General features: G+C 40.1%; 1 protein-coding gene across 4 annotated transcripts in view; it reads right to left on the bottom strand.

Moving 5' to 3' along the window:
* The window catches only part of MAP4K4 (mitogen-activated protein kinase kinase kinase kinase 4), a 274,266-nt gene that overhangs the window by 30,666 nt on the left and 217,595 nt on the right, over window positions 1-26,005 (bottom strand). Inside the window, exons 14-27 of one of the 4 annotated variants that reach the window (XM_032793935.2) lie at window positions 24,842-24,928; window positions 24,015-24,218; window positions 16,402-16,563; window positions 14,293-14,523; window positions 13,294-13,400; window positions 12,444-12,595; window positions 12,024-12,121; window positions 11,719-11,727; window positions 10,672-10,847; window positions 9,954-10,074; window positions 8,655-8,846; window positions 5,958-6,075; window positions 5,503-5,673; window positions 955-1,098 (exon numbers count right to left, since the gene is read on the bottom strand). In XM_032793935.2, the coding sequence (XP_032649826.1) occupies window positions 955-1,098; window positions 5,503-5,673; window positions 5,958-6,075; window positions 8,655-8,846; window positions 9,954-10,074; window positions 10,672-10,847; window positions 11,719-11,727; window positions 12,024-12,121; window positions 12,444-12,595; window positions 13,294-13,400; window positions 14,293-14,523; window positions 16,402-16,563; window positions 24,015-24,218; window positions 24,842-24,928 (1,972 nt within the window). The remainder of the gene's footprint in view (window positions 1-954; window positions 1,099-5,502; window positions 5,674-5,957; window positions 6,076-8,654; window positions 8,847-9,953; window positions 10,075-10,671; window positions 10,848-11,718; window positions 11,728-12,023; window positions 12,122-12,443; window positions 12,596-13,293; window positions 13,401-14,292; window positions 14,524-16,401; window positions 16,564-24,014; window positions 24,219-24,841; window positions 24,929-26,005) is intronic. The other 3 variants (XM_032793938.2, XM_032793939.2, XM_032793940.2) reach the window with 3 other exon arrangements.

Below are 26,005 nucleotides of genomic sequence, written 5' to 3'. Positions count from 1 at the left end.
ATAACAAACGTACACTCACATACTGCACTGAGCAGGCTAGGGTCTACGTGTACCACTGTCTTCTAGCCAGTGGTACCAGAAACTGCTTCCCTGTGTATTGCAGAACCTAGACAGTAATACATAATGGAGAGTCTCCTTTAGCTCCAATGTTAGGGGTCTATGTTCTTGGAGCAGAAGGCTCAGAGTCCTATCCCTGCTGCCACCAGTTCTGAATGCCTGTGGAGTGCAATACAGTGACCACTGCGTGCAGCCCTAAATGACTCAGGGGTTCATACAACAGAGCATGGCAAAAGGTAAAATACAGGAGAAAGACGACTAAAAGCAGATCTGCAAGAACCATTTGCTGTAAACTCAGTGAAATTGCGTAATAAATGAAGTAGCCCTTTGAAATAGCCCCTTGGAACCCAAAGTGTCTGGAGTTCTCAGCTTTAGTAAGAAACCATTATTCATTAGCACACGTTAAAGTGTGAACTATTTAAAGAATGGCCGTATCTCTCCCTGTTTGATCAATGGGCTACAGTCTCACTAAGTAAAGACACATCCAGATGCGACATCCATCTACTCCATCGTAACTTAACCATGCCTATCTATGCTGCCCTTCCTCCTCGTCCTTCCATGCTGCCCTACATCTGCACTCTGCAACGTATTTTCTATTCTAGTGACCTAGACTCAAAAGAGGACTTATAACTTCCTGCTCCCATCCTCTCCAACACACAATACAAATAAATAAAATAGAATATTTTATCATGTTATTCTCCAAACGTGTGAAAAAAAATTTCCTTCAGGGCAGGCAGTTTGGGGTGTTTTGTGTGGAAGCTGGTTCATAGCATTAAAAAATGTGAAAGCATGAAGATTGAAAAATCCTGGGCCCACAGATGTCAATGGCAAAAACTCCCATTGGCTTCAGTGAGGTCCGGATTTCAGAGAAATAACATATTGAAAAATGGACATTACCAGATATTGTCACCAAGACATTCAGGCCTTCGAGTACATCCATCTGCTGGAACCGTCTTCGGTTTATTAGCGGATAAACCTTCCCCTGACCACTTCTGTCTAGCAGCATCAAACCACTCTCAGTTCCCACTAACAAATTCACTCCTGGGTTAAAAAAAACAAAACACTCAAATTATAATGTATGTTTTCCAGGTATGTTGATTAAGTCATGCTTTACACAACAACTTACATTCCTTTAGGTATTCAAACCCAACACTGATTCCATCTGCACACCTGGCAGAGGGGCGGAATAGCAGAGACCCCACCCCACTAACTGGGATAGGTAGGTGGAACATCAAATTTATCACACATACACTAGCAGGAGGCTGATACACAAGAGGAAGCCTTCCAGAGCAGGGTCCATCCTCCACTTCCCAAGAACTGAAGATAGCAAGGGTCTTACGAAAAAAAGTCATGCAGAATTTAATAGAGAAAGACAGCTTAAAACCATTCTATAGAACTTAATAGAATGATCTTTCTGCAACTGAATTCTATAGAGTGGTTTTTAAAACCTACAGATATATCACCATTAAATACTATAGGGTTTTAGAATAATTTTTTATAGAACCCTATTTCATTTTTACAGAACTGTATTGGTTTCATCCCTATCTAGTTCTATAGAACTTTATTACAAAGGAGGTTTTCAATGGGGAATTGTCCTTGACCTCAATAGTTCCCCTTTACGTACACCAAACTCATCTGGTTAGTAGAAGTCTATTAAAATTTTTCAATCCTTGCCATCATAACAGACAGCAGTTGCCACAAATTATGTGAAGAGAGCAAAAGGACAGTTGAAATACCGCACAAGGGATGAGAGTCAAACCAATTTTGTGACTCACTTTATTAGATCTCCTCAAACATTTACTAGACATCACAACATAAAGCTTTTATTTTTAAATGAAATAAAACAGGTTGAAATAACACAGGTAAATTCACAGAACTATACAATTATGGCTACTGAGAGTTAGAAGCTGTCACAGTAGGCCAGATTAATCCATGGTGTAATTTTGTTATCACCAGTACACTTAAACCAGGGATTAATTTGGTCGTGTATCCTAAACTGAGCACTACTAATACAGTAGACCTGATTCAGCTACACAGAAATTAAACAGTGGGCAGCCCTGAAAACTACACTTATGGCAATATCTAAACAACAGAACAGCATTTTAGGCTGCTATGACAGCCTTAAATCAGCAGGCTCCTTGCTTTTATTGATTACTGTTTTGTCATTTCAAAAGGTACATTCTTCCCTACATCTCACAGATCGTTATGTCTAAGCTGTGAGGAAAAGTACCTAATCATACTACAGCAATAGCACAGGGACGGTACTAATTAGAAGAACAGATATTGACTGATTTGTTCTTGTCATTAGGACTCTGCACAGAGCCTTAATTCATTTAGGCTTCTTAGTATAGGTTATGCTATATGCTTAAAAGCACACACACATGTAAATTTGTTCACTCAAGGTCTTTTCCATCCCTTTTGGGTGTCAGGGCCCTATAACCCTTGCCTATATCCTTCCGTGGTATCTTTAACTCTTCATGTATTTCTGACAGGTATTTCACACCCCATTATATATAGCCCGTTGTTCCTTATACCTCCCTATTTAAATAAATTGATATGAGCAGTGAGCCAGCAGTAACTAATGCCTAAACTTTAAAATGTCTTTGTATTTGCAGCATTCAGGCCTATGAAAATCTCTATATTTTCCCCCCTGCAGCTCCATTCTAATTTTTCAGAGTGTGCCTGCTACCACAAGTGCCCCTCTTTTGTATTGGGGGACTGGGCATCTACTTCTCCGATATTCCATCTTTATTATTAGCATTGAACTTAACTATTCAGATAACTTCCTGAGAGAATCTTATAAAAATTACAGCCTTAAACATTATTTCATTACAATTAGGAAAGGCAATAAAAAACCCCTCTCTTTTTACGGGAGCTATCATACTTAGTATGGCAAGGACCAAACTCCTAGCAGGGATAACTAGGCACAAATCCATTGAGAATAAAGATGTGCCTGCATACACCAACATAAATTTGGCCTAAATGTTTAACAAGAAAGTGTTTGTTATAGTTGTAAAATACCTCCAGGATTTTATTTCAAATCAACAGAAGAATGACATATGTAGATCAAAGAAACACGAAAGTGCTAAACGTAAGTGATGGCCCAGCCCCTACTGGCAGAGCAATTTGATTTGGCATGGAAGTTTGAGACACTTGTTCCCAATTTATTTGGTGTGATTTCATTCTCCCTTCTCTCTTTACCTCCCTCTCACTCTGACATCTTCATTTGCACAAAATTATAAATTTGCACTGAAAATTATTCACACCAAAGCATGTAAAAATATTAAGCCTGCATTTGGGCAAAAACTGACACTGGTGAACTTTGATAAAGCTGATTGATGAAGAGGTGCTGGAATGGCGACAGCCCCCCAAAACACACAGCCTCATAGAATGAATACTGGGCAGGAACTGCTTCTACCCCCATTCCTATTCCTGTCCTTCCCCTCTTCCCCCCAACACACATCTGCTGATAACTGGCCATACTCCTATTTTTGCATATAGCACTTTATGAACATGTATTAATGAAGAAGATAAATGTAATTATTCTTGCTTTATAGATAGCAAAACTAGTCTAGAAATGTAAAATGAAACATATGAAGCTAGGTGGTGTCAAAGCCAAGATTAAAATCCAGGTCTCTTATGTCTGTCTAGCCCTTCTCTTCATATGTCCGTATATTTATGTCCGCATCTGTAATTTTCACTCCATTCATCTAAAGAAGCGGATTTTTTACCCACGAAAGCTTATGCCCAAATAAATCTGTTAGTCTTTAAGGTGCCACCAGACTCCTCGTTGTTTTTATGTCTGTCTAGACAATTGTGCTTTCCAAGCAAATTGTTTAGATCAACTACCTCAAACTATCACACCTAAATGTCTAAATTTTCAAGTGTTCTGAGTATCTGCAAGACTTTCACTAAGTTCAGACTACCAGGTTTGAAAAATTGCAGTAAGACAGCTTTGCTGAGCCAGTTTCCTAATACACAGAATGAGAACAACATATCTATCTACCTACCAGCATCTTAAATCATGCATGCTTTCAGACCTCCTGTATAGTACATATCATTGTCTCCTATTTTACAGATGGACAACTGGGATTTAGTGAAGCAAGTAGAGAACCAGGAGACCTAGATTTTGAGCCTAGTTTTTATTTATATAAACTCTGAGCAAGTCACTTTACTTCTCTGACCGCCTCCTGTAAAATAGCGAACAATATTTACCTACACACCATAACTTGTAAAGTGCTGTGTAAATGAAAATATCACAGCAGCCCCACGCTTAATCTACTAATCATGTGACTTTGGGGAAGGACCAACTCTTGCTCCTCCAGCTTTTTCAACATTCACAACTGTTTAGTGTTTTTGTTTTAAAGTATTAAAACATATCAGTATCAAAAGGACAGGATTCTGGCAATTAGTGTGGACAGTGTTGCATTCTCATGGCGCAGGCAATTTTTCTGCTATTGTAAAGCCAGTGGAGATGACTCCTCTACAAAATCACCGTTGGTGTAGGGGGCATATCAAGGTAGGAAATGGGCATCAGACTAATCCTTCTCTGGTATAAGATAACTAAGAGCCATAACTGTAAATGGCACATTGGCACCCCGTGATCCTAGCCCCAAATGCACTGAGCAGAGCTTGGAAGAGAACATGGCCTGTAGTCTCAAACAGAAGAAGTTTTCTAGTTACTTGCCCTATTCTTTCCAGATAATTATGTGATTCCAACTAAATTGATGTGAGATCACTAATATAAAAGTTATAACATGAAAATAAATTCTAATCAAGCCCTTTGATTTCTCAGCAAGAATTCTGAGAAGCAAAATCAAATACAATACCCTTTTTGGACCTATCATTAACCTAACAACCTTGTACTGACACAAAATGTACAGCAAAGATTACCATGACCCACAAAAGCTGCAGATGTATACTAAAAAGAGGTTTAAAAAGTTGAAAAGAATGTCCAATTGGCTGACAAAATTTTGAATGATTACTATTCAATCCTGAAAACATACCAGTCAGAACTTGCATGAAGCCAGACCTCAGAATAGCCACACCGTAAGCATAATAGTAACCAGATCTCACTATGATGACATCAGAGCTTTTACTACTATGCAGATATTTCAAAGTATCAGACATTTATTTATCCTTGCTCCTTAAATGAATTTATGAACAGCCTAGACCCCATTTCCAGGTCATTAAGCTTATACTAGTGTGCTCTGAGCTGCAAAACTATTTTCATGTACACCAAGAAGTTGTAAGAGACAACCTCCCATCCCTCCCTGTGTTGTAATCTATGGCTTCTTTGGACACCGGATAATTGCTGCAGTACAAATTCCTCTCACTCTTCATGCACTTAGAGAGAGTTCATAAAATCAATCAAGTAAATGACAAAGAAAAACAAGGACATAAGGGGAGGAGAGGAGGGAAGGGAGGGACACAGATGTACATTACCCCATAAGGCAGCGCACAAAATCTCAGAATTGAATCTTTTCTTGTATTTGCGAATCTCTGGGGTGTCACTTTGTGGTCGTGTATTGGTAGGATTCACATTGACAACTGATCCCTTCCTGGTGGGATCTTGCCTTATTGCCTCTGATCTCATGGCTTCACTAGAAAATCCCACTGGGGGGTGGGGGGGAAAGAAAAAGTACATGTAATACTATCTTCTAAGTGCCAAATATTTACTATATATTTTCTATTAAATAACCCAGATCAGTAACTGATAATATTAAGCAAGTCTTTCTTTTTGTAAGAAATGTAAATGGAAAAAGGAAATAAACTATGCAATCCAGTGCAAATCAAGTAACAAGCATGATGGAAACATTCTAAACTATTTTAAAGAGCAACTCCAAGTCACTGAACCTTTTTTTTTCCCCCAGTTGTCTTCTTGCATCTACATTACTTACCCACAGAAGTCACAGTTGTCCCACTAGATGGAGAAATCTGTAGTAATCTGGGGTCTATAAAAGGTGTAAAGGAGGAGGAAGATTTGTGTTTCTGGAGTGTGTTACTAGCGGACTGAGTCTGCAATGTAAATTTCAACTTTATTAATATAAATGACAACAAAAAGTGATGATAACAATGAACATTTCTAAGTCACTACAGAATTTTACCGTTTTTCTGAAGCCCTTTCCCACCCATCCCCAACCTTCTATACTTCCTATATACATACGGCAGGCACCATAGATACACATTTCACACATTACCACTAAATGTAGTCAGTGTGCTCTTCACCCCTATTATCTCAGATTTTAAAGGAGATGTTTGAGGAATGGTCACAACAACAGGCAAAAAGTAAGGGAATGTCTTCTTATCATTGGTTAAAATATGTATGGTACTTATGAAGTTATTAGAAGCTAGCACTACTTCATTACATAATTTTAATTTTCTATTTGTGAACTGCCCACTACATACTTCTATTTGTTACGCATCTCCTTACACGAGCTTGTTTAATATGTTATGGAATTTGATCTCTTAGTCTGGGCAACAAAATCTAAATAATCTGGGATCAGGCATTCACTTCTATGATTAATGAAATTTCAACGTCTGGTACTTTGTGTTAATTTTCTACTTTTGTTTTTTTAAACTGAGCCTCTTGCCAGAAAGCTCCAGCAGTTTCTTCCACCATCATTTTACACAGCAAATATTACACCTGTATCAAACAACGGGCTCATTAGTGAGAAAGGTGCAGTAAACAGTGATATGAAGCTATGAATATGTAGTTGATAAAAGCACTGGTGCTTTATTTAGTTTTGGATTCTAAACACAAAAAGAGGGAGAAAGACAAGTGAAACAATGAACTGTTAAAAGTGGAGATGGAATGACTGAAAAATCCTTGCCAGTTTAGTGAGTTAAGTGTTATAGTGATAAGATTGCACATTAAAGCAGAATGTTACAAATAAAGAACAATCAAAATGTGTGAGTGTGTTTCTCTGTATGTGTAGAGTTACTGTGGACAAAAGCAATGTGCCTCTGCTCAGCTTGTTTTATGCTTTTGCAAACAAGATTGGAGGAGCTTCCTCACTGTTAACCAGTCTAAAGCCTCTGTCCCCTCTAAACCTCCACCTTCCTCACCAAATATAATTATTGGGCTTAACCATACTGAACTTTTCTGCAAAGCAAAATATTTTCAACCACATTACTAATAACTTCAATGTCACCACAAACGACTGCCAGAGTCTCCTTATCAAAGCTCAGTTTGAGCTAAATTGATTGAACCCTGCTTATTTGTTGCTTAGAACAAAGTAATGAACAGGTATATCCTTGAATCACTGAACTGGTCTATGTAACCTGTCAGAGTGTATTTTTACAAAGTTAAAGACTAGTGAAGTACAGCTGAAAATGAAGGATGACAAGCATTACAAGGACTGAATTTCTGTGACAAAATGAATGCTTGCTGTCACATGGTTCAATATGTTTCACACGCGCTTTTCATCCTATTGTGAAAATGGTACATCACCATTACCTTAGGTTCTTTTGTAACTGTACACAGAATATCTCGGCCTGGCACGGATGTCAAAGCACCTGTATGTTTAAAGTTCAGTTCTATTCTGAGAAGCAGCAGCATGTTGTTGCACATTTACAGGGGCAGGTTGACGCTATCTCATACTTGTTTACAAGTCTAAAGATGTTTTCTCTAAATGCCAGGCCTGCCTGTTCAACCTGGAAACTGAAAGTCATGCTGGGTGCTTTCCTTCTCATTCCTCGCCACCAGCATTACAGGATGTGCAGGACAAATTCATTCACACCTGTGCATCCCCATCACCTTCAAAGAGTCGCAAAAGTACAAGGATTCACTATATAACCAGGATTTAATGAACAATTCTGTTGTTGGTTTATAAGAATGAAAAACAGTTCCCTCTTAGCACTGCAGAGCCAGCAAAGATAACAGGAGTAAAATTCTGGAACAGTGAAGGCCTCAGATAAGACTCCAACTAGAGATAAGAGAGTAGACTTGGAGAATAAGCAGGAGTCATTTTTCCATGGTCATTTTTCATAGCACAACTATTCCATAAAAACCTGAAGAGCTCCTGTAATACACTATTCCAAACAACGAATCCCCCAAACAACCTAGTTTTCCTGAAATGGGCACGAACCCCATGTGGCAATTTTTAAGAGTAAAATCCTTCAGTGACCCTGAAACCAGCTTCCTATCTTGTGTTGGTAGTTTGCACAAGTGAGTTACTTGCACATGCCTAGTTATTTGCTCCTTTTTTATGGTAAAATCAAAACAAAATAACCAGGTTTGATTTAATTATTTTTTAAAACCCCAGCAGATTCCTTGCAACTAGCCTGTTCCCAAAATACAGAAATTAAAAAAACAAAAACTTGTCTGAATATATGGTAATCAAGTTTAGTTTAAACAAAAGCCATGCAATTAATGACTCACTGTAGAAAGTAAAAACAGTAAACTAGCAAGTTTGGGGTAAAACTGATCTAGAGTTAAGGGCTTTTCATACAGAACTGAAATGTGTTATTTTGGGGGTGGGAGAAAAGTGACAGAAAAAAGCAGGGGAAGATTGGCTGGAGTTCCTCTGCAAACTAGCTATTAGGCAATACTGGAATAACCCTAAGAAAGCAGCCAGCTGTGGTGCAAGACATACCTCATTAGTAGTTAGCTTGTCCTGGGGTGTCTGTGGGGACATGATGGGTGTCGGCTGGCTGGAGGATGGGGAGGAGGAGGTGGAAGAAGTGGAGGAGGAATGGCTTTGCTGTAAGAGATCTGGCAAGAGGTGAATGCGACCGGCAAAGCCATTGCTCTCATGATGGCTGGCACGCTTTGTGTCAACTGTACTCTGTAGAAAAAACAGGCACACTTGTCTTGCTCAAGTGCTGCTTAAGGCTTTCATCCCTATCAGCTTTATCTACTCTTTTTTTTTTTTTTTTTTTTAAACGTATCGATCGATATCCTATGCCTTGATGCCTGGGTTAGAAGTGTGCTGATCTTCCAGAACTCAGTAAATACTGCATCTTTGGCAAGCAGAACTGAGCCTCTCACTTAATCTGATTCACTTGCAGTGCTAGCTCATTTACCAAAAGAATAATTGTGCCAGTAAGTCTATGCTGCTCCTACTATGACCAAATGGAAAAGCTATCTATATTTGTTGTTTGCCATCATTTTACTTAATTCTAGCAAGTTCTGACAAGAACTTGAAATATCTGGTGAATTCCCTAATCTAGTTATTTAAACAGTCACCATGAAACCTTAATTAGCAAACTGTAGGTTCAACTAGAAAAAATTACATTCAGTTGCAAAACTCAAGAATGTGATTAGTGAGGAAGTCCTAGGAGCTGACAGACTCATTAACGGATGAGCTAGTTTAATACACAAAGAAGCATCTTCACAAATCATAAAGACAGAACATTTCAAAATAGAAGGAAACGAAACAACACACCTAGATCCATCCACAGGCACTGCCCTGCCCCTTGTAATGTTCCCTCCCAGCCCCCAGCACCAATTGTTTGCTACCTTGCTTTTTTGTTAGTTTGTTTTTGACTTTAGGCTTAAAGTAGTTAAAAGAATTGAGCACTTTTCCCCCACCCCTTTCTAATTCTGAGATCCAGCATCTGGTTCTACCATAAAACCAGGTTAAGTTCTTCTGTGCTAAGCGCTTTCTTCATACACCTGCAGCTTTTCTATCACTTTTTTGACACAGACTTTGAGGTGCTCTGCGTGGTGCTATAATGGATGTCGTTGCAAAGCATGCAAAACAGTAGCAGCAAGGGATGGAGACTACTCTTTTCTCTGCATGCATCAAGTGTCTGCACATCCAAAGTATGCTACATCTGTGTCTTGATAACATGGACAACAAATATAATGTAGAAACAGCATGGGTGAATGAACAAGCAGGTTAATGATCACAGTAAAGGCACAGAACTGTGCAGGGAAGGAAATACAATACCTGTCGGACGATTAAAGTACCCTCCTTGGAAGGCGTCATGGCAGGTTCACTCTCCACATCATCGTGGACAATCATGGTTTTCACTGATTCTGTTTCACCATTGCTCAGGTTCAGAGTTGATCTATGCATCAAGAAAGAAATAATTTGGATAAATTCACCCCACAGTATTTCTGTTTTAGCTCTATCGTCATGTATTCGTATCAAGTGCATGTCATAGATCGTTTACAGCTGCATTCAAAGTGGAATATTGACATAAATCATCAAGGAAGAGCTTCTTCAAGAAGCAAATGAGTCTAGAATTGCCAGAAACAATTCTTCACCTTTTATAAAATGCAAACAAGGGAAGGGAATGACACACAACACTATAATTTGGCTTCCAGTAACAGAAGACAAACATTAAGATTTAAAGGACCAAATTCTCAAGTGGTGCCAAAGTGACTTAGGAGCATACGTCCTATTTTAAAAAGTGATTTAGGCACTTGCTTGTTGACTTTCAAACGCACTTAGACTAAATGCTAGACACTAGACACTTTTGAAAATGGACCATTTTTGAAGATGTTACCCTACGTGTTTTGGAAACGTGAGCATTAACTGACTGCTAAGTACTTTTGATGGACTCCTGAATATGGTCTTAATAAAATAGGGCTAATGAACGAAACATACGTTGTGGTCTTTTCCCCATATCCACACAAAATAGAAAAAACACAAAACAACTAACACAGCTCTGGCATCCTCCGGCCCAGATGTAGATTCATCTGCTCCTTCTTGTTCCATATCGTCATCCTCCTCATCTGTTGTCCCCGACTCTTCACTGGATGATGAATAGTCTGTCACCTTGTGTGGAGGTCGCACATCCTCTACAGCTCGCAATTCCTTTGCCAAGGCAGTTAAATCCTAACAAGAATGAGAAAAAGGGGAAAAAGAAGAATATGAAATACAACAGTGAGGTTGCAGATTGGAGAGAAGGAGAGGCAACGTATCAGCAACACAGCTGTGGGGACTGAGTTTGTTCAGTTTGCTGCTGCACTTCCATAGTTCCCAGCAACAGGTGTTTTTGTTGTTGCTGTTGATTTACTGATTTCTTTGTGCTTTACTGGCAAATTAAAAAAAACAAACTCTAGAAATTTAAGACTATGTAGGTCTTTGCCCCCTGTTACTCCCACCAGAACTGCTAGAGCAATGAACACACTGTAATGCATTGTTTTAAGGAGTCCAACATTTTCCCTCTCCAACTGTTCTGCATATTGACAAGCTACAGTGCATGGAAATTTGGGCAGCAAAGTTATAAAACAGCCTAAATTTACTGAGCTGTCTGTTCAGCTGAACATAGTTTGTATAAAATATTTCACATACAGACGCTCCCCGGGTTACGCAAGACCTGACTTATGCAAATCCGCACTTATGGAAAAAGTGTTCTGGTTTTTTGCACATAATAGTCGGAGAAACGTTTCCGACTTGCACAAAATTTGAGTTATGCAAGGCGTTCCAGAATGGAACATTGCGTACGCGGGGAGCATCTGTAGTTTATAAACTGATGGGATCGGAGGCACCATCTTCCTGTAAAGCACGTCATTTGATTTGGGCATTTGAGTGCTAGGGCAATATAAGAACAAACAACATATTCATAGATTTTGATTCAGATGGAACCACTGGAATCATCTACTCTGACCTCTTGGATACTAAAAGTGCAAAATGTAATGATGATAACTGCAAAAAATAAAAAAATAAATGCTGTGACATTAAACTGTAATAGCTAAGTGCTTACCACTTCTCCCTGCACCATTCAGCACAAAAATGGTATGGTTGGGTCAGATGAATCATCATTGGTCCAGCCACATGAAGAGTACACAGGATAGAAGGAGAGGTTTGAAAGGACGAAAATGAGAAAACACAAAAATTCAAGAAGTAAATAAAGTACATTTAAATGTTTAACACTTCATAGCATGCAACTGCCAAACTAAATCTCTAATTCACTCATAATGCTTGGATTCACCATGTAAGTATTTGTAATGGACCTATCTAACAGCAAGTAAAAAAATCAGATAACAAGCAAAGTTAGGTTTAGCTTACAGCAGGCTTGTTGGGTCTGAAGACTTCCTTCTTCTCTTCAGGTTTTTTGGCCGCATTTTCATGACGTTGAGACGGTGAACCTTCAGATTTGGATGATGCTACATGTGTCAAGACCCCCCCCCAAAAAACACACAAAAAAGGGGGGTTATTGTTAAGTTAGGATTTTTTTTTATTTCTACAGCAAAAGGAGCACAAGGCCTTGTCTCCACTGGGTATTTCAGCCATAGGGCTATGAAAAGGGACGGCATATACAGAGAATCAAAAACTTCGCAGCCTGATACTTTAAACATTCCTTTTAAGTGAAGATTCATTGTCCTTCATTCATATTACTATTATTATTAGCTGCTGCACAATCCAAACATTACAGAATCCTCTAGCAATCCTAAAGAAAGAGGGAAGGGAGGGAAGAAGAGGACTTACATCTCATTCGGAACCGTTCACCAGAGCCACTCTGAGATCCAGGATGGGACCCTGGTTGTGAGCTGGAGTTACTTGAGCCCGAGGAACTGCCGCTGCCTGGTCTCGGCACAAGTTTCTCCACCCTCTCCCATAACAGACGAGGCTCTATATTGCTGTCTCAAGAAAAGTACATTTGTCAACTTTAATTTCAGATATTGCATTTTAAACTTAAAATCAAGCTTGGCTACTCATCAATATTTCATTAACGACTGATCAGAAGGAGTATACTAATCCTTGTGCTTAGGACTTTCACAGCAATTCACATCCTATGCATCAGCCACACTAGCCATCTTAAGACCTGAGGAACCAAGCTTTCACACACGCAAAAAATAAATTAAAACAATGCTTACGTGCTTTTTGTGCTACTTTTTGTTTGAGGACTGGCTATGCAACACTACAAAATTTGAGAGCTGAAAAGCCTCTGATTCCGTAGATATTTACTACTGGGCACCATGCTTGATCCTGGGAAAAGCCCCCGTTGCAACACAAAGGGACCATTTCAAGCACTAAGTACAATACCTGATAGCAAGCACTTACATGACTGGGCCCTTTTTTCTAAATGTTAAGACTACTTTGAAAATATTGCAAGACTTACTCAAACAGCCCCTTCAAAAGATGCAGAGGCAAGAAGAAAATTCATTAAGGTTTGTTGAACTATTTAGGTCAAAGAAACTCAACACTGACTGCTAAGAGAGAATGGGTCCACTTTCCTCCTTCCTTCACATCTGAGAGATAATGCCACTGATCCTTTCTCTGGCTTCCAACTAACTTTCCCTTACAAAACAGGAGAGAGAAATCTGGGCTAACGAACCTCGTGGAGTTTCTTTGCCCCGCTTGATTATTCTGCTGCCCACTGCCCTGCAGTGGAGAATCTCGACGTGATAGGACAGGAGACCTGGACGTTGTTCTCACAGGTACCTTGGGTGAAAAAAGAAACCGTAAAAATTAATGTAGAAAGGAGATAGGGGGAAAATCAAGATTCTCCTGCCACAGCAAATACATTTTGAACAACATTATTCTAAGTCAAAGTCAGTATAATTGAACAAAATGAAAGAAAACAAAACAAAAGAAAACAAAAAAGAAAACATGAAGAATCTTTAGGTGGGCTGCTGTTTAGATACTGAAATGAACTGAAAGTTTGGACTAACATACCTAAATAGCTATCACACAAACATACATACCCCTTACCCCCAGACTACCGAGACATTTTAAAAGAATATGGCATTTTGACTGAAGCAAGGGAGACACAAAGCAATTTGCTGAAATAGCATGAGGATTAGGAAAATAAACTCAAAGGAACCAAACGAATGTCCAGTAATGGATCAGCAGGAGACAGACTGGTGGGAAGCAAGAACATATTCAGAAGAAGCAAATCCCAAGCGGAAGGGGAAAAAAATATTGAATGTTTCTTTTTTGTTCAGTTCCATCTAAACTTTAAATAAGTTCATGGTTTACAGCTCAGTTTTCCAGTAGGAAATAGAATAAAATACACTTTAAGCTATCATGTCAAGGATGTTTTAAATTCTTTCCTGAATATTGTAATGATTTGTTAACTTTGCATAACAAATCACTTCTCTACAAGAGCCATAGTGTGTAAATATTTGTCATTGTCATCAGAGGTTGTAATTCCTTTTTTTAACATGTTATCATAGGCCAATTGACTAGATATCTACAGTATAAACTCCCTTCAAAAATATGTTCCCCAATCATGGCACTATTCTGTGGACCTGGTTTTCCAGTGCGTAAACGATCACACTCTTCAAATTAAAAAAGAAAAAAAAGAGCACACTTCTGTCTTTCTACTCCTTACCCTTGGAGGCACCTCGTCACTGTCTGATCTAGCCCAAGCCTTTTGAGTGGGGTCAGGTACCTCCGACTTAGAGTCAGAACTCTGATTTAGCACTTCACTGCGTGAAGGTGGATATGGGTCCTGAGAACGAAGATGGTGATGTGCAAATTTGGGAGAAGGGTCACTGAAGGAATGGGATCGCGAGACAGGGGAAACATTGTTCTTGAGAGATGCCAGATGGGACCACTGTACCTTACAAGAAAACAAAACATAAAACATTCAATGCGCTCTGTACAACTGGCTTTTTTAACAGAATAAAGGCGAGTGGGTAGGGAGAGACAAATTGGTTATGGCATAAGGCAAGCGTGAAGTGGAATCAAAAAGCAAGGAAGGTGCCCAGAGAACGTAACAGACTTAGAACACAGCATGTATGCATTTTGGTGAGGTGTGCTCTCCAAATATACATACACTAGTAACCAGAAAAAAAATAAACATAAGATCTGCACTATGGGCCTGAACCAGAGCCCAATGAAATCAACAGGAGCTTTTCCTCTGGCTTTACTGGACTCTGATCAGGTCTTAGATAGCAACACTGTTGGACGGACAATTTGAAGCAGATATCAAAGTGAAGAAATCTGTAAGTTAAGAATACTGCCAAATGTGCAAACCTAAATATGTTCTGATTTATATTATAACTAAAATCTTAAATTTACTAAACAACACAAAACTTTTGAAGGAAGATCATAAAACAAAAGCTTTTATTCCTTTACAGTCATTGCAGTATTTTTCTATATATATTACATACATAATATATAAATATATATTATGTATGTTATATGTATATTATACACTATGTTACATATTATTTATAATGCATATTACACATTCACCATATGTATCATATACTGTACAAACACACATACATACATGATGGAGGCACAGCAGCAGTTCCGTAATTAAAGCTACATTAGCAGTTTTATTTGTAAGCCTCAAATTAACCCTCCACCCTATTCCCTTCTCAATTGCAAGCTCAGTAAGCCATTTGTTTGAAAAATGCTTTCTAGAACAGAGTAGGAGGAAAATCCTTTTCAGATAAGATCATAACTCTAGGATACACTGTTTTCACCCACTCAATCAACAGTTAGCATTTAATCTTAGTTTTATGATGGTGTCTCTATTTGGTTTTATAAGTGTATCATTGAATTGTTTTATTACACAAAGCTGTGCAAGAGACAGATTCAAAGTACAAGTCAAAGGCAGGACTTCAGAAATAGTTGACATGGTTAGCATAAAGTAACACATACAAGCCCAAGATTATCAAATACTGCTACAAGTCTCTCTGAAAGCCAGGAAAATCTGAGATGAGGATGAAATTTGGTCACAGTTCCTCCCACTCTCCCTTTTGATCAGATTTTGCAGTTGTCCCAAACATTTGCAATAGTTCGTCATAACAAGGCAAGCAGGGACAGTTTTAGTCATCACTGTCAATTATGTATAGACTTATCAAAAGAAAAAAAGACAACATCTTATGTTCTGCATGAATACATAAGTTGCATGCAAAGTTTAATTTAACTAAATATTTAAATTTTATATCTTGCCTTTTTGTAAATCTTAGCTTGTATTTATTTATACTTTCATACTCCCAACTTGATAAAATACAAGCTCCCAAAATTTAGAGATTCATTAAGAAACAGTTCAACCAAGACAATCAGTTGTTCTTGCATCTAGTTAGTTTTCCTACAGGGATGTAAAAGTCAAGCCTGGTTATTTTTTCTTGCACATCTTCTCCAGTAATAAAAGGCTGTTTGGACCACATTATGACCAGTGCAACTTCACTGTAACTTTGACTGGAATGAAGCCAACCATCCTGCTGAAGAACAGGTAGGGACAGAATGCAGCTAGCTCTCCTACTTCCTGCTCAGAAGCAATTAAACCCACAGGCTCCTCACCAAAATAAACAGGCATGACTCTGAATACACACAGAGAGCAAATCTGTTGAATAAGTCACTTTGAAAAGTACTACTACACTTTAAATATGTATTTTTATATCCCAAGATCTTCAAACTTAAAAGCTAAATGAATTGGAGCCTCTAGGTTTCTTCCATCCATTCCAAGATTTTCTGCTTTTACCTGGGGTTCCATCGGTCTTTGCAGTGCAGGCTGAACAGGCTCTGAGTTTCCATTGGAAAAGGACTCTGATCTTGAAGGCACTGGTGGCTCCAACACTTTGCCCGTCTGTTTGGACTGTGCTTCAGGGGACCCCTGATTAGTTTTTCTAAATCTATCCTCCACCTAAACCAAAGTTATAGAATGTTAGAAGCAGTTGTCAATGAAGTGGAGTATGTAGGAATAAGAGAGCAACCACCTCTCTTTCTTTACAAACATATTGTATGTTTGAAGAAAAATCTTTCCCCAGGTACATGAAATGCTGAATGAGCAGGAGCAAAATAGCAGGTAAATCAAGACTGGAATCCATACCCGGATAAAGGGTGGAGGTAGTGAGACATGCCTTGACAATGAAAAATTATTATACAGTCTTGTCAACCTCAAGAGATCATAATTTTTTGGGCGTAAAAAACCCCATCAAATCACATTGTTTAGTCTGTCTTGTCTACTCCTCAACTAATGTGAGTGAGATAATTTTAGGTTGGAACATCAGCCTTTAGTGCACACAAAAATGCCTCTCCCTGGCTGCTTGGATGGAGACTACCCTTATCCTCTCCTCATCCCTAATACAGGGAAACTGCCATCCATTTCCTGGTGGTGTCTTTATTCTCTCCTCTCCTGGTTTATTTCCTTTGATAAAAGGAGGATTGGATGGTACACAGTTTGAGAACCGCTAACCTAATTAATGCATCACCATTCACACCTGCACATAGAACTTGCAAACTTTTTAGGGTCGATGAGTTACAGATGTATTTATTAAAGAACTTTAAACTTACATCAGTTTGTATAACTGATAATGCCACAATATGGGATTGTTTTAGCCTTTTGCAAGAAGCAACCCTTCCCTGACACTCCTCTCTATCTGACTTCTCTGCCAGAGACTTGCCATCATTCTCCCCCTCCCCCCACTCGTCCCTTCCCTCTCCTGTTTCTCCACCTCTGCTTTCCCACCCCTGCCAACTCCTGCCATGCCTACACCTGCTGTGGACCCACTTCTAGCCCCCTCTTCTCCCCAAAAAACCTAAATCTCCCTTCTGCTCCCCCTCACTCTCCCCTTTACAGTGTCTTTGCTGTTCTTCATAGTCTCTGTATCCTGGCCAGCTCCCTGAACCATGCAGTAGCCATCATTTTGCCCATGGACATAACTTCAATCTCACTAAAAAGAGGGGAAATGGCAGCCATCTTTATTAAGGGCAGCCTCACTTTCACATAAAGATAGACTGTAGGGAAATGGTGGCCATTTAGCTAGCTATAGACCCATTGACAGAAATAGGAGATGGTGGCCATTTTGAGTAAATGAAAATTCACGAGTGGGCAGCCTTCCATCATGTTTCCAAGAACACACCCAAATTGCTAGAGTCACGATACAATCGTAAAAGTTGGCAATACAGGTTATAATACTCCAATTTACTAGAGAAATTTACTGATCAACAGTGTTCTTCTCAGCCTGTAAGACAGGAAGATAAATGAAAACAAAGCCATTATCTTTATAATATAAAAAAATATTTTCCATATAATACTCTGTGATATTAGTTCTAACTAAAAGAAAGAATCTGTGGAAGATTTTTTAACAGATGGATTTACTTCATAGAACTCACTTCTTCCACAAACCAAAATATTTGGACTGTACCTCTCTTCCTGCAAATATAGGTCAGATTTGTGCATAAGGCTGCAGTATTTGATGACAGATCTTCTGCCCTCATGTCAGGTGAGTATTTCCAAAACTCTATCGCAGCATAATAGTCTGATTTAGTAGAATAAACAGAACTGCGCTACCATCTTACCTGTGTTAACTGTACAGATAGGCTCTACAGATAGAAGCTATTGCATAGTAACCTGGGGAACTTATTTTGGGTGACAACAATTGGAAGAGGGGTCAGTCCCAGAAACGAAATCAGGTGACCAAGTTTCTATTCTGGATCTTTACCTCTCCCAGTCTGTGACAACTGAAACAAAGTGTGTACTAAGGAAAACTTAGTAGGGAGAGAGAGGGAAGACAGATATGTTCTTCCAGTTCCCTAAAATTAGAAGTATTAATCTGTTTTGGAATCACTGCCTGGCTCACCTTTCTGCCAAAGCATCTGCTGCAGAGGAACAGAGATCAACCCTGGACTATTCCATGAAAGTGTTGAGAGGTGACCTGGTGGCAGCTTGATTGATTTCTTTTGTGGACTTCTGCTCAAGAGGCCACTATGGATCCTCTTTGAGCGCTGCTTTATCTGAATACGCTTTTGCAATGAAGGAATTGTTCCATGTTACTGTGGAGCATTTGGATGATTTCAGGTCGGGGCATTTAGGGTAGTAGTAAGTGAATAACCATGTTTCCCTGAACTGGTCAGTTCTATGTTTTTTAAACTGTTCTTCTCACATCCAATATTATTAATGCTTTTTCTTTAAAGTGGTGAAGTTGGGGGAGAAATTAAGGAAGAATGATTTCCTGTGAGGTATGAAACAGAGTTTACTTTGGCTACCAATGACCCTGGAATACCATGAGCCACCATATCCTCTTTGAAAATGCAAGGAGGCTCAAGAAAAAAATATACAGGGATTGGTTTGTTAGAGCTTGTAGCATTATGAGTAGATCTCGAGTAGGAAAGACAAAGCAGCACATTATCTCAAACCAATAATCAGATGTAAAGAATCTCATCCCTTGATGTTAGTGTTTAGTGATGAACCATGACATGCCCTGGTGAAGATGTCAGACCCAAATCCATAAATGCTGGAAGGCTGTGTTTTCTAGACTTTATCTTCTGTCTTGACATCAGTAGGAGAAATCCGTCTGATCCCCTTTGCAGTCCAAGAAGAAGGAAAGCCTGTGTGAGGCTAGAAGAGTCTCTACTGTTTTGGCATATCATCCCAACATGTTTAGGACTTGCTGCTCAATAGTCCAGCTGTTGAATTCAGGTAGCCTGAAGCGGGATGCTAGAACAGGAGTTCCTGCCCTGCTGTGAAGATGGAATGGAGTCTTCTGAGATATCTCCACTACATCCAAGTACCATGGTGCTGTTGGCCATTTTGGAGTGATAAGAATGACTCCTTTTTGATATTATGGATCATTCTTTCTAGTACAGTGGTTCTCAAACTGAGGGTCAGAAGGTTATTAACAGGGGGTCGCGAGCTGTCAGCCTTCACGCATGCCGAGACTCCAGCCATGCACGGGGTTGACAGCCCAAGCCCTTCAAAGCTGGGTGGCTGGAGAGCAGTGGCTGCTAGCCAACAGCAGTGCAGAAGTAAGGGTGGCATGGTATGCTAGGGGTGATCACTTTTGGCAGGCGTCATTGCGGTCTGAAATATTTTCAAAGAGAGTCACAGCAAAAAAAGTTGAGAATCCCTGTTCTAGTAGCACAAGTGAGGGATGACAGCTCAGAGACAATTGTCTGGTTCTTGTCCAAGCTTTCCTGCATTGGGTAGTTCTAGCTCTCCTTGTGTCTCTCTCAACTTCTAAGTGGATGGTCCTCATCAAAGATCCAGGGGATCCTATAAGTTTAATATGAACCCATGTGCCTGGAGTAGAAAAATGGTTCCCTGGCAATAATGTTTTGATGATATTTTTTTTTATGACAACCTCATATGACAAACAGTGATAGTGACTGTGTATATGTAGATAAGCTTCTGCCAGGTGCACTGATAAGTAAAATGTTTCCTGGGGAGACTGCAACAATAGTGGAACCTGGAGCCTCCATCCTGAATTTTGTCATTTTCATTGCCCAGTTCAGCCTCCTGAAGTCTAAATGGACCAGACTCCACTATAATCTTTTCTTTAGATATGAAGAAAATAAGATAAAGCCCTGAGCACCTTTTGTCTTGAGTGACAGGCTCTACTGCCTCTAGCTATAGGAGGTATGATGTCTCTTCCAGAACGTATACAGGCTGCACTATCTGAATTTGATTAGGAACAACAGTGTTTGAAAGTGGGATGGGTCTATATATTTCCAGATGGAGACAGGCTCTGTTTCAGTCTGGACAATGGAAGGGTTAGTCCTTTTTTCCCAATCTGAGCTTTCCTCCAGTGTTCCAGGTCCAACACCAGGGGTAAGATGAATTTCTTCTCAGATATTTTTGTTGTTGTTTGGAATTTGAAGAGCCCTCATAGGAGGATTTGTAATCCTTGGACTTCACTGAAGTGGGGAGCAAATCCACTTTGGCTTGATCATGCTATCAGCCACCACCTCAACTGGCTGTGCTCCTCCCCAAACAGGATTCCTCCTGAGGATTTTGAGGCACAGAGGATTTACTTTGAATAACCACTTCTTGTCAAAGCTTCAGCCCGAGAGTTATGGACTGGTCACCAGAGTTAATTGCCACAGCTCTCGCTAGTAGGCATAGAGAGTCAGTGGGCCCCTCTACCCTCCCCCCACCTCCCCCACGAACGGCCATACTGGGTCAGACCAAAGGTCCATCTAGCCCAGTATCTGGTCTTCCAACGGTGGTCAATGCCAGATGCCCCAGAGGGAATGAACAGAACAGGTAATCATCAAGTGATCCATCCCGTCACCCATTCCCAGCTTCTGGCAAACACAGGCTAGGGACACCTATCGTTGCCCATCCTGGCTAATAGCCATTGATGGACCTAACCTCCATGAATTTATCTAGTTCTTTTTTGAACCCTGTTATAGTCTTGGCCTTCATAACATCCTCTGGCAAGGAGTTCCACAGACTGACTGTGTGTTGTGTGAAAAAAAAACTTCTTTTTGTTTGCTTTAAACCTGCTGTCTATTAATTTCATCTGGTGATCCCTAGTTCTTGTGTTATGAGAAGGAGTAAATAACACTTCCTTATTTACTTTCTCCACACCAGTCATAACTTTATAGACCTCTATCACATCCCATCCCCAGTCATGTTTTTTCCAAGGTGAAAAGTCTCAGTCTTATTAATCTCTTCTCATACGGCAGATGCTCCATGACCCTAATCATTTTTGTTGCCCTTTTCTGAACCTTTTCCAATTCCAATATATCTTTTTCGAGATGGGGCAACCACATCTTCACACAGTATTCAAGATGTGGGCATACCATGGATACCATACCATAGAGGCAATATGATATTTTTTCTCTTCTTATCTATCCCTTTCTTAATGAGTCCCAACATTCTGTTTGCTTTTTTGAGTGCCACTGCACACTGAGTGGATGTTTTCAGAGAACTATCCACAATAACTGCAGTTGTCATCGTCCCAGATGACGTATCTGCTGCATCAACCACTGATTAAGGTGTGGTGCTGGCCACCATCTTATATTCTTCAATAAAAGCCTGGAAGTAAGCTCTGTCTTGCTGTGGTAATTTGTCTATCAAGTCTGTAAATTTGGAATCATTCAGATAGTTGTTCTTAGTCAACAGTGACTGATTGCTCACTATATGAAATTGAAGGCTAGAAAAAGGCTCATTTCTTCCCAACAAGATATTTAGCCTCTTTATCAGAAGGAGTAGATTTAAGATGATGTTGTCTAGATGCCTCTGCAGCAGCCTATACAACCAGAGAGCTCAGTGCAGGGTGGGTAAAGAGAAATTCCACTCCTTTAGCTGGAATGAAATAGTGTTTCTCTGCCTTCTTGCGGGTTGCGGTGTATGTGGCTGATGTATGCCAGACTGCTCTAGCAGCTTCCATACTAGCTTCGTTAACTGGAGCTGCTCTTTGACTGGATCTTGTGGTTTGCAGGATATCCCAGAGTTTGTGTTGAAGGTCCTGAACCTCCTTGAGGGAGATCTGGAGTTCCTCTACCATCCTTTGTAATAAATCCTGAGCTATTTATGGTCATCTGGAGGGGATGGCGATGCTTCATCAGGAGTTGAAGACAATCTTGTTGGTACTGGTGGAACTGGTTCTTAGTTTTCCTCTTTCATGGGGTCAGGAGGAAATTCTGACTTTTCCCTTGGAGTTGAATAGTGGAGTGACTCAATGGCAGAAAGCATGGACTCTCTATATCTGGCATACAGGTCCCAGGTTCCCTAGTATGGCCAGTACACTTGGTCAGGAAGGGGTTATGGGGGTCCCCATAGCATGGGGCAAATGTCAAGATAGAGGTTGGGACAAAGGAGGCTCTGGATCTCCTGTCTGGACTAACATGTTTCAGAGGAGAAGATGATAGCTCCTCTGGTGGTTCAGATTTTCCCAAAGAAGAGAAGGCAGGCTCCAGATCCAATGGAGATACCAACGGTTCTGACAGAAGAAAGGCCCAGCTGGCAGATGGAAGAGGGGATAGGCTTCTGTCAACAGTAACATCTCCTGAGACAAGGTCCTGATGCTGTGGGAAACTGAAGCTTGAGAAGAGCAAAAAGACATGTTCTGGTGTAGTATAAGTCTCAAGAGCAAGGGGCAGGATCCACTCGTGCCAAAGGGGACAGAGAAGAGAGGCTCCATGTGGCCAGAGTAAGAGACAGTGACGGTATCGCCAGCAGTAGCCCTTAGGGGTTGAACAAGCAGATTTGCTCGATTTAGGCAGAGCTGTGTCGGATGTCTTTGAAGCAGTAATAGAGGAAGACCTGTTCTTATGCTTCTGCGAGTGTTCTTTGCCTTCCCAATAAGACCACAACAGGACATATGTGGGTATGGATTGCTCTGCAACAGAGTTGGATCTCGTGATGGGAAGCACATTCTATGTTGATTCAGACCAATGTACCTAGAGTCCTTCAGCCTGAATCCAACTGTGGCCTCACAACTTACTTCATGACATAATCCAATACCTGTAATGGGGTGGAAGGCAGGGAATCTATCTACCTAGGAAAAAAAACTCTGGTAAAATCTATAAAAACTATTCAAAACTTACTAATTGTAAGGAACCATACACAAAAGGCACTAAGGCAATCTTTAAAATATTTACAGATTGAAGAAATCCAAAGGAGAGCTGCAGACATGGGACGTTCCAACCAAGGTCATGCAGTGGTAAGAAGGAACTGGAGAGGCAGTTGGTCTGCTGCACTCTTTATTCCTTCAGTTGGAAGCACAAGGAAGACTAGGCCACATGTGCAGACCAGCAGACACTACTTGCAAGAATTTTATAACTTCAGCTGCATGGTGTGCATGCGCACCCACAGTGACATACACAGATGGACCAGCACTTGAAGTAGTGCTGCTCATGATAAAAATACATGTCCATTATGAAGTAGGTGAAACTACTGTGATTTAACAAACTTGAAACCAGTTCTCACTGCTGCTCTCGTTGGAGAACTTTTCTTTCCATCCTTTATATGTAAGCCTCCCTGGGCCTCAGAGCCTAGGGATCCAGCCTGAGCCAGAACATCTGCTCTGCTGATTTTAGCTCTGCAGCATGAGCCTGGGTCAGTTGACCTAGGCTCTGAGACTCGCTGCCATGGGTTTTTTTGTTTTGTTTTGTTCTGTGCAGATGTACCTTAAATGATTTAAAAACCTAATTCCAATTTTCAAAAGTTATTTAGGCTTCTAAGTTCCACAGTGAGCCTCATAGGCGCCAACGTCACTTTTGAAATGACTACCCAACATCTCATTTTGGTACTTTGGCTTCCAATTCTTTTGAGCCTCGTTATAACAGAATCATAGCTGTCAAGATGTTTGATCACTGCGGACAGAGAAGCACATAACGGGAATAATATCAGAGAGCAAAAGTTACCTCACGTGCTCTTTCAGCAGGTTCATAATGGGACTTAGGCTCAGGGACATGATAGCTTTGTTTATTCCTGTCTTGCTGCTGCTGCTGCTGCTGATGCCGCCTATGATCATGCTGCAGTGACAGGAGATACGCTTGCTCCTGTTGCAACTGGCGCTGGAGTCTCTCTGCTTGTCGATGCTCCTCCATCTCTCGCCATCTGTATTCCTTTGAGAAAACGTGTGAATAATTCAAGATGTGACACAGAACTTATGGAAGGTATTTCCCTCTCCATCCCATTAACAAAAATTCAATTTTTTTCCCCCTTAATTGTAAGGTATAGAGAACTAAGTTGGACCAAAATGGCATATATGTTTCCTGTTGGGAAAGTTGAGAGTGTTTTGCTATCCTTGACGGAACTGGAGAGCTACAGCAAAATGTATTTTAATACAAAATTATTTAAAGTAAATCCACTGTAATGTTCAAAAAACAATGATTTGGAACAACACTAGGCCATTGTATCCTGGGGTTGATTCACATATCATGTGCTTTTGATCTGCAGCATAAGCACTCTAGTTCTTCACTGAATGCCAAGGTCTGTTCAAAAACTTGACCACCAAACCAAACTGTTCAACTTTAACATAAATCCTCCTCTTACTGCACAGAAAGCAGTATGACCACACAGTACTTCTCATGTGTGCCTGTCAGCCCACTACGCTAGCATAAATGGTCTTTTAATCAAGCTCCATTGTTCATACAGTAAGTGCAGCTGTGTCCGACTAAGGGAAACCTAGGACTGGCCAGATGAATGAATCCTATAGCTACTGAACAAAACAGATACAGTGCGTTACCAGTAACATGGCCTGCTCCTGGAGCAGCTGCTGCTGAAGAATTTCCAAGTGCCGCTGCTCCTCTTCTAGCTGTCGCCTGATATACTCCTGTCACATAGAAATTACCCAGCAATAAATTTATTCAAAAGGAATGCATCAGAACCACCTGAGTGGAACACCACAAGCTACGTTCCCAGTCATCTTTAGTAATAAATTCCCTTAGTGCTGGATTAATGCCTACAGAACAATTTAGAAAACTCTATAATCTAAAATTCTTAGTTGGCTGATGTATCCTGGTTTGGACTACTGTAATATTCAGGGGATGGGCCATAGCTTGTTTATGTATTTTGAAAGTGGTTTCAAAAGAAGCAAATGCACTTAAAAGTTTGAGAGTTAAACACAGCAAGTCTTACTCAATCCAGCCAACACAAATCACATGCAAGTTTTATTAAAAATTAGTTTTTCACACTTGTGTGATGAACAGTTAGCAACAGCAAGAGCCAGGCTTAGTATAGGCAGACCTTGTGCAAGCTTCCCCAAACAGGCTCTGCCAAATGCAGTTCACACCTGACCTGCCATCTCCCCTACTAGCCCAATCAGAAGCTTCTCCTAAGCAGACACTGCCAATCTTGCTGAATTATGCGATGGTTATGACACAAACAAACATCCACTAGGAAACAGATTTTAGACCAAACAAAACTTGCTCTTGTGACCTAGCCATAGTTAAACCTACATCGAGAGGTCAAAAGCTAATATGTTTACCCACTATGTCATCAGGCCCCCTATACCAACTCTAACTATGAAGCACCCTATCCAAGCAGATAACATCCTATCATGCAAATAATGGAAGTATGTAATATATGCATGCGTGCAACATATATACACACACATATGTACAGTGTATGCATAAAGAAATTAATGGGTCAGTGTTATGGAGACGGGAGCTACAGAAAAGTCTAGTGATAGATCAATGATGTACACCAGCTTATCACAGGAACCCTGGAAAGTCCACAGGTCAGGTTAAGAAAAATAAAGAGGAAATGTGTTACATTTCTTTAAAACATGTAGTAGCACAATTTGACTGTCTCAGTTAATGTCTGCCATCATTGCCACTGCATTTCTGTGATTTCATAATTATCATCTAAACATTTTAAGGTGCTACTTGGGATAAAAGGCATCTAAAAG

The sequence above is a fragment of the Chelonoidis abingdonii genome, chromosome 1 (genome assembly GCF_003597395.2).
Source record: "Chelonoidis abingdonii isolate Lonesome George chromosome 1, CheloAbing_2.0, whole genome shotgun sequence".
Classification (NCBI taxonomy): Eukaryota; Metazoa; Chordata; order Testudines; family Testudinidae; genus Chelonoidis; species Chelonoidis abingdonii.
This window is presented reverse-complemented; position numbering and strand designations above follow the sequence as displayed.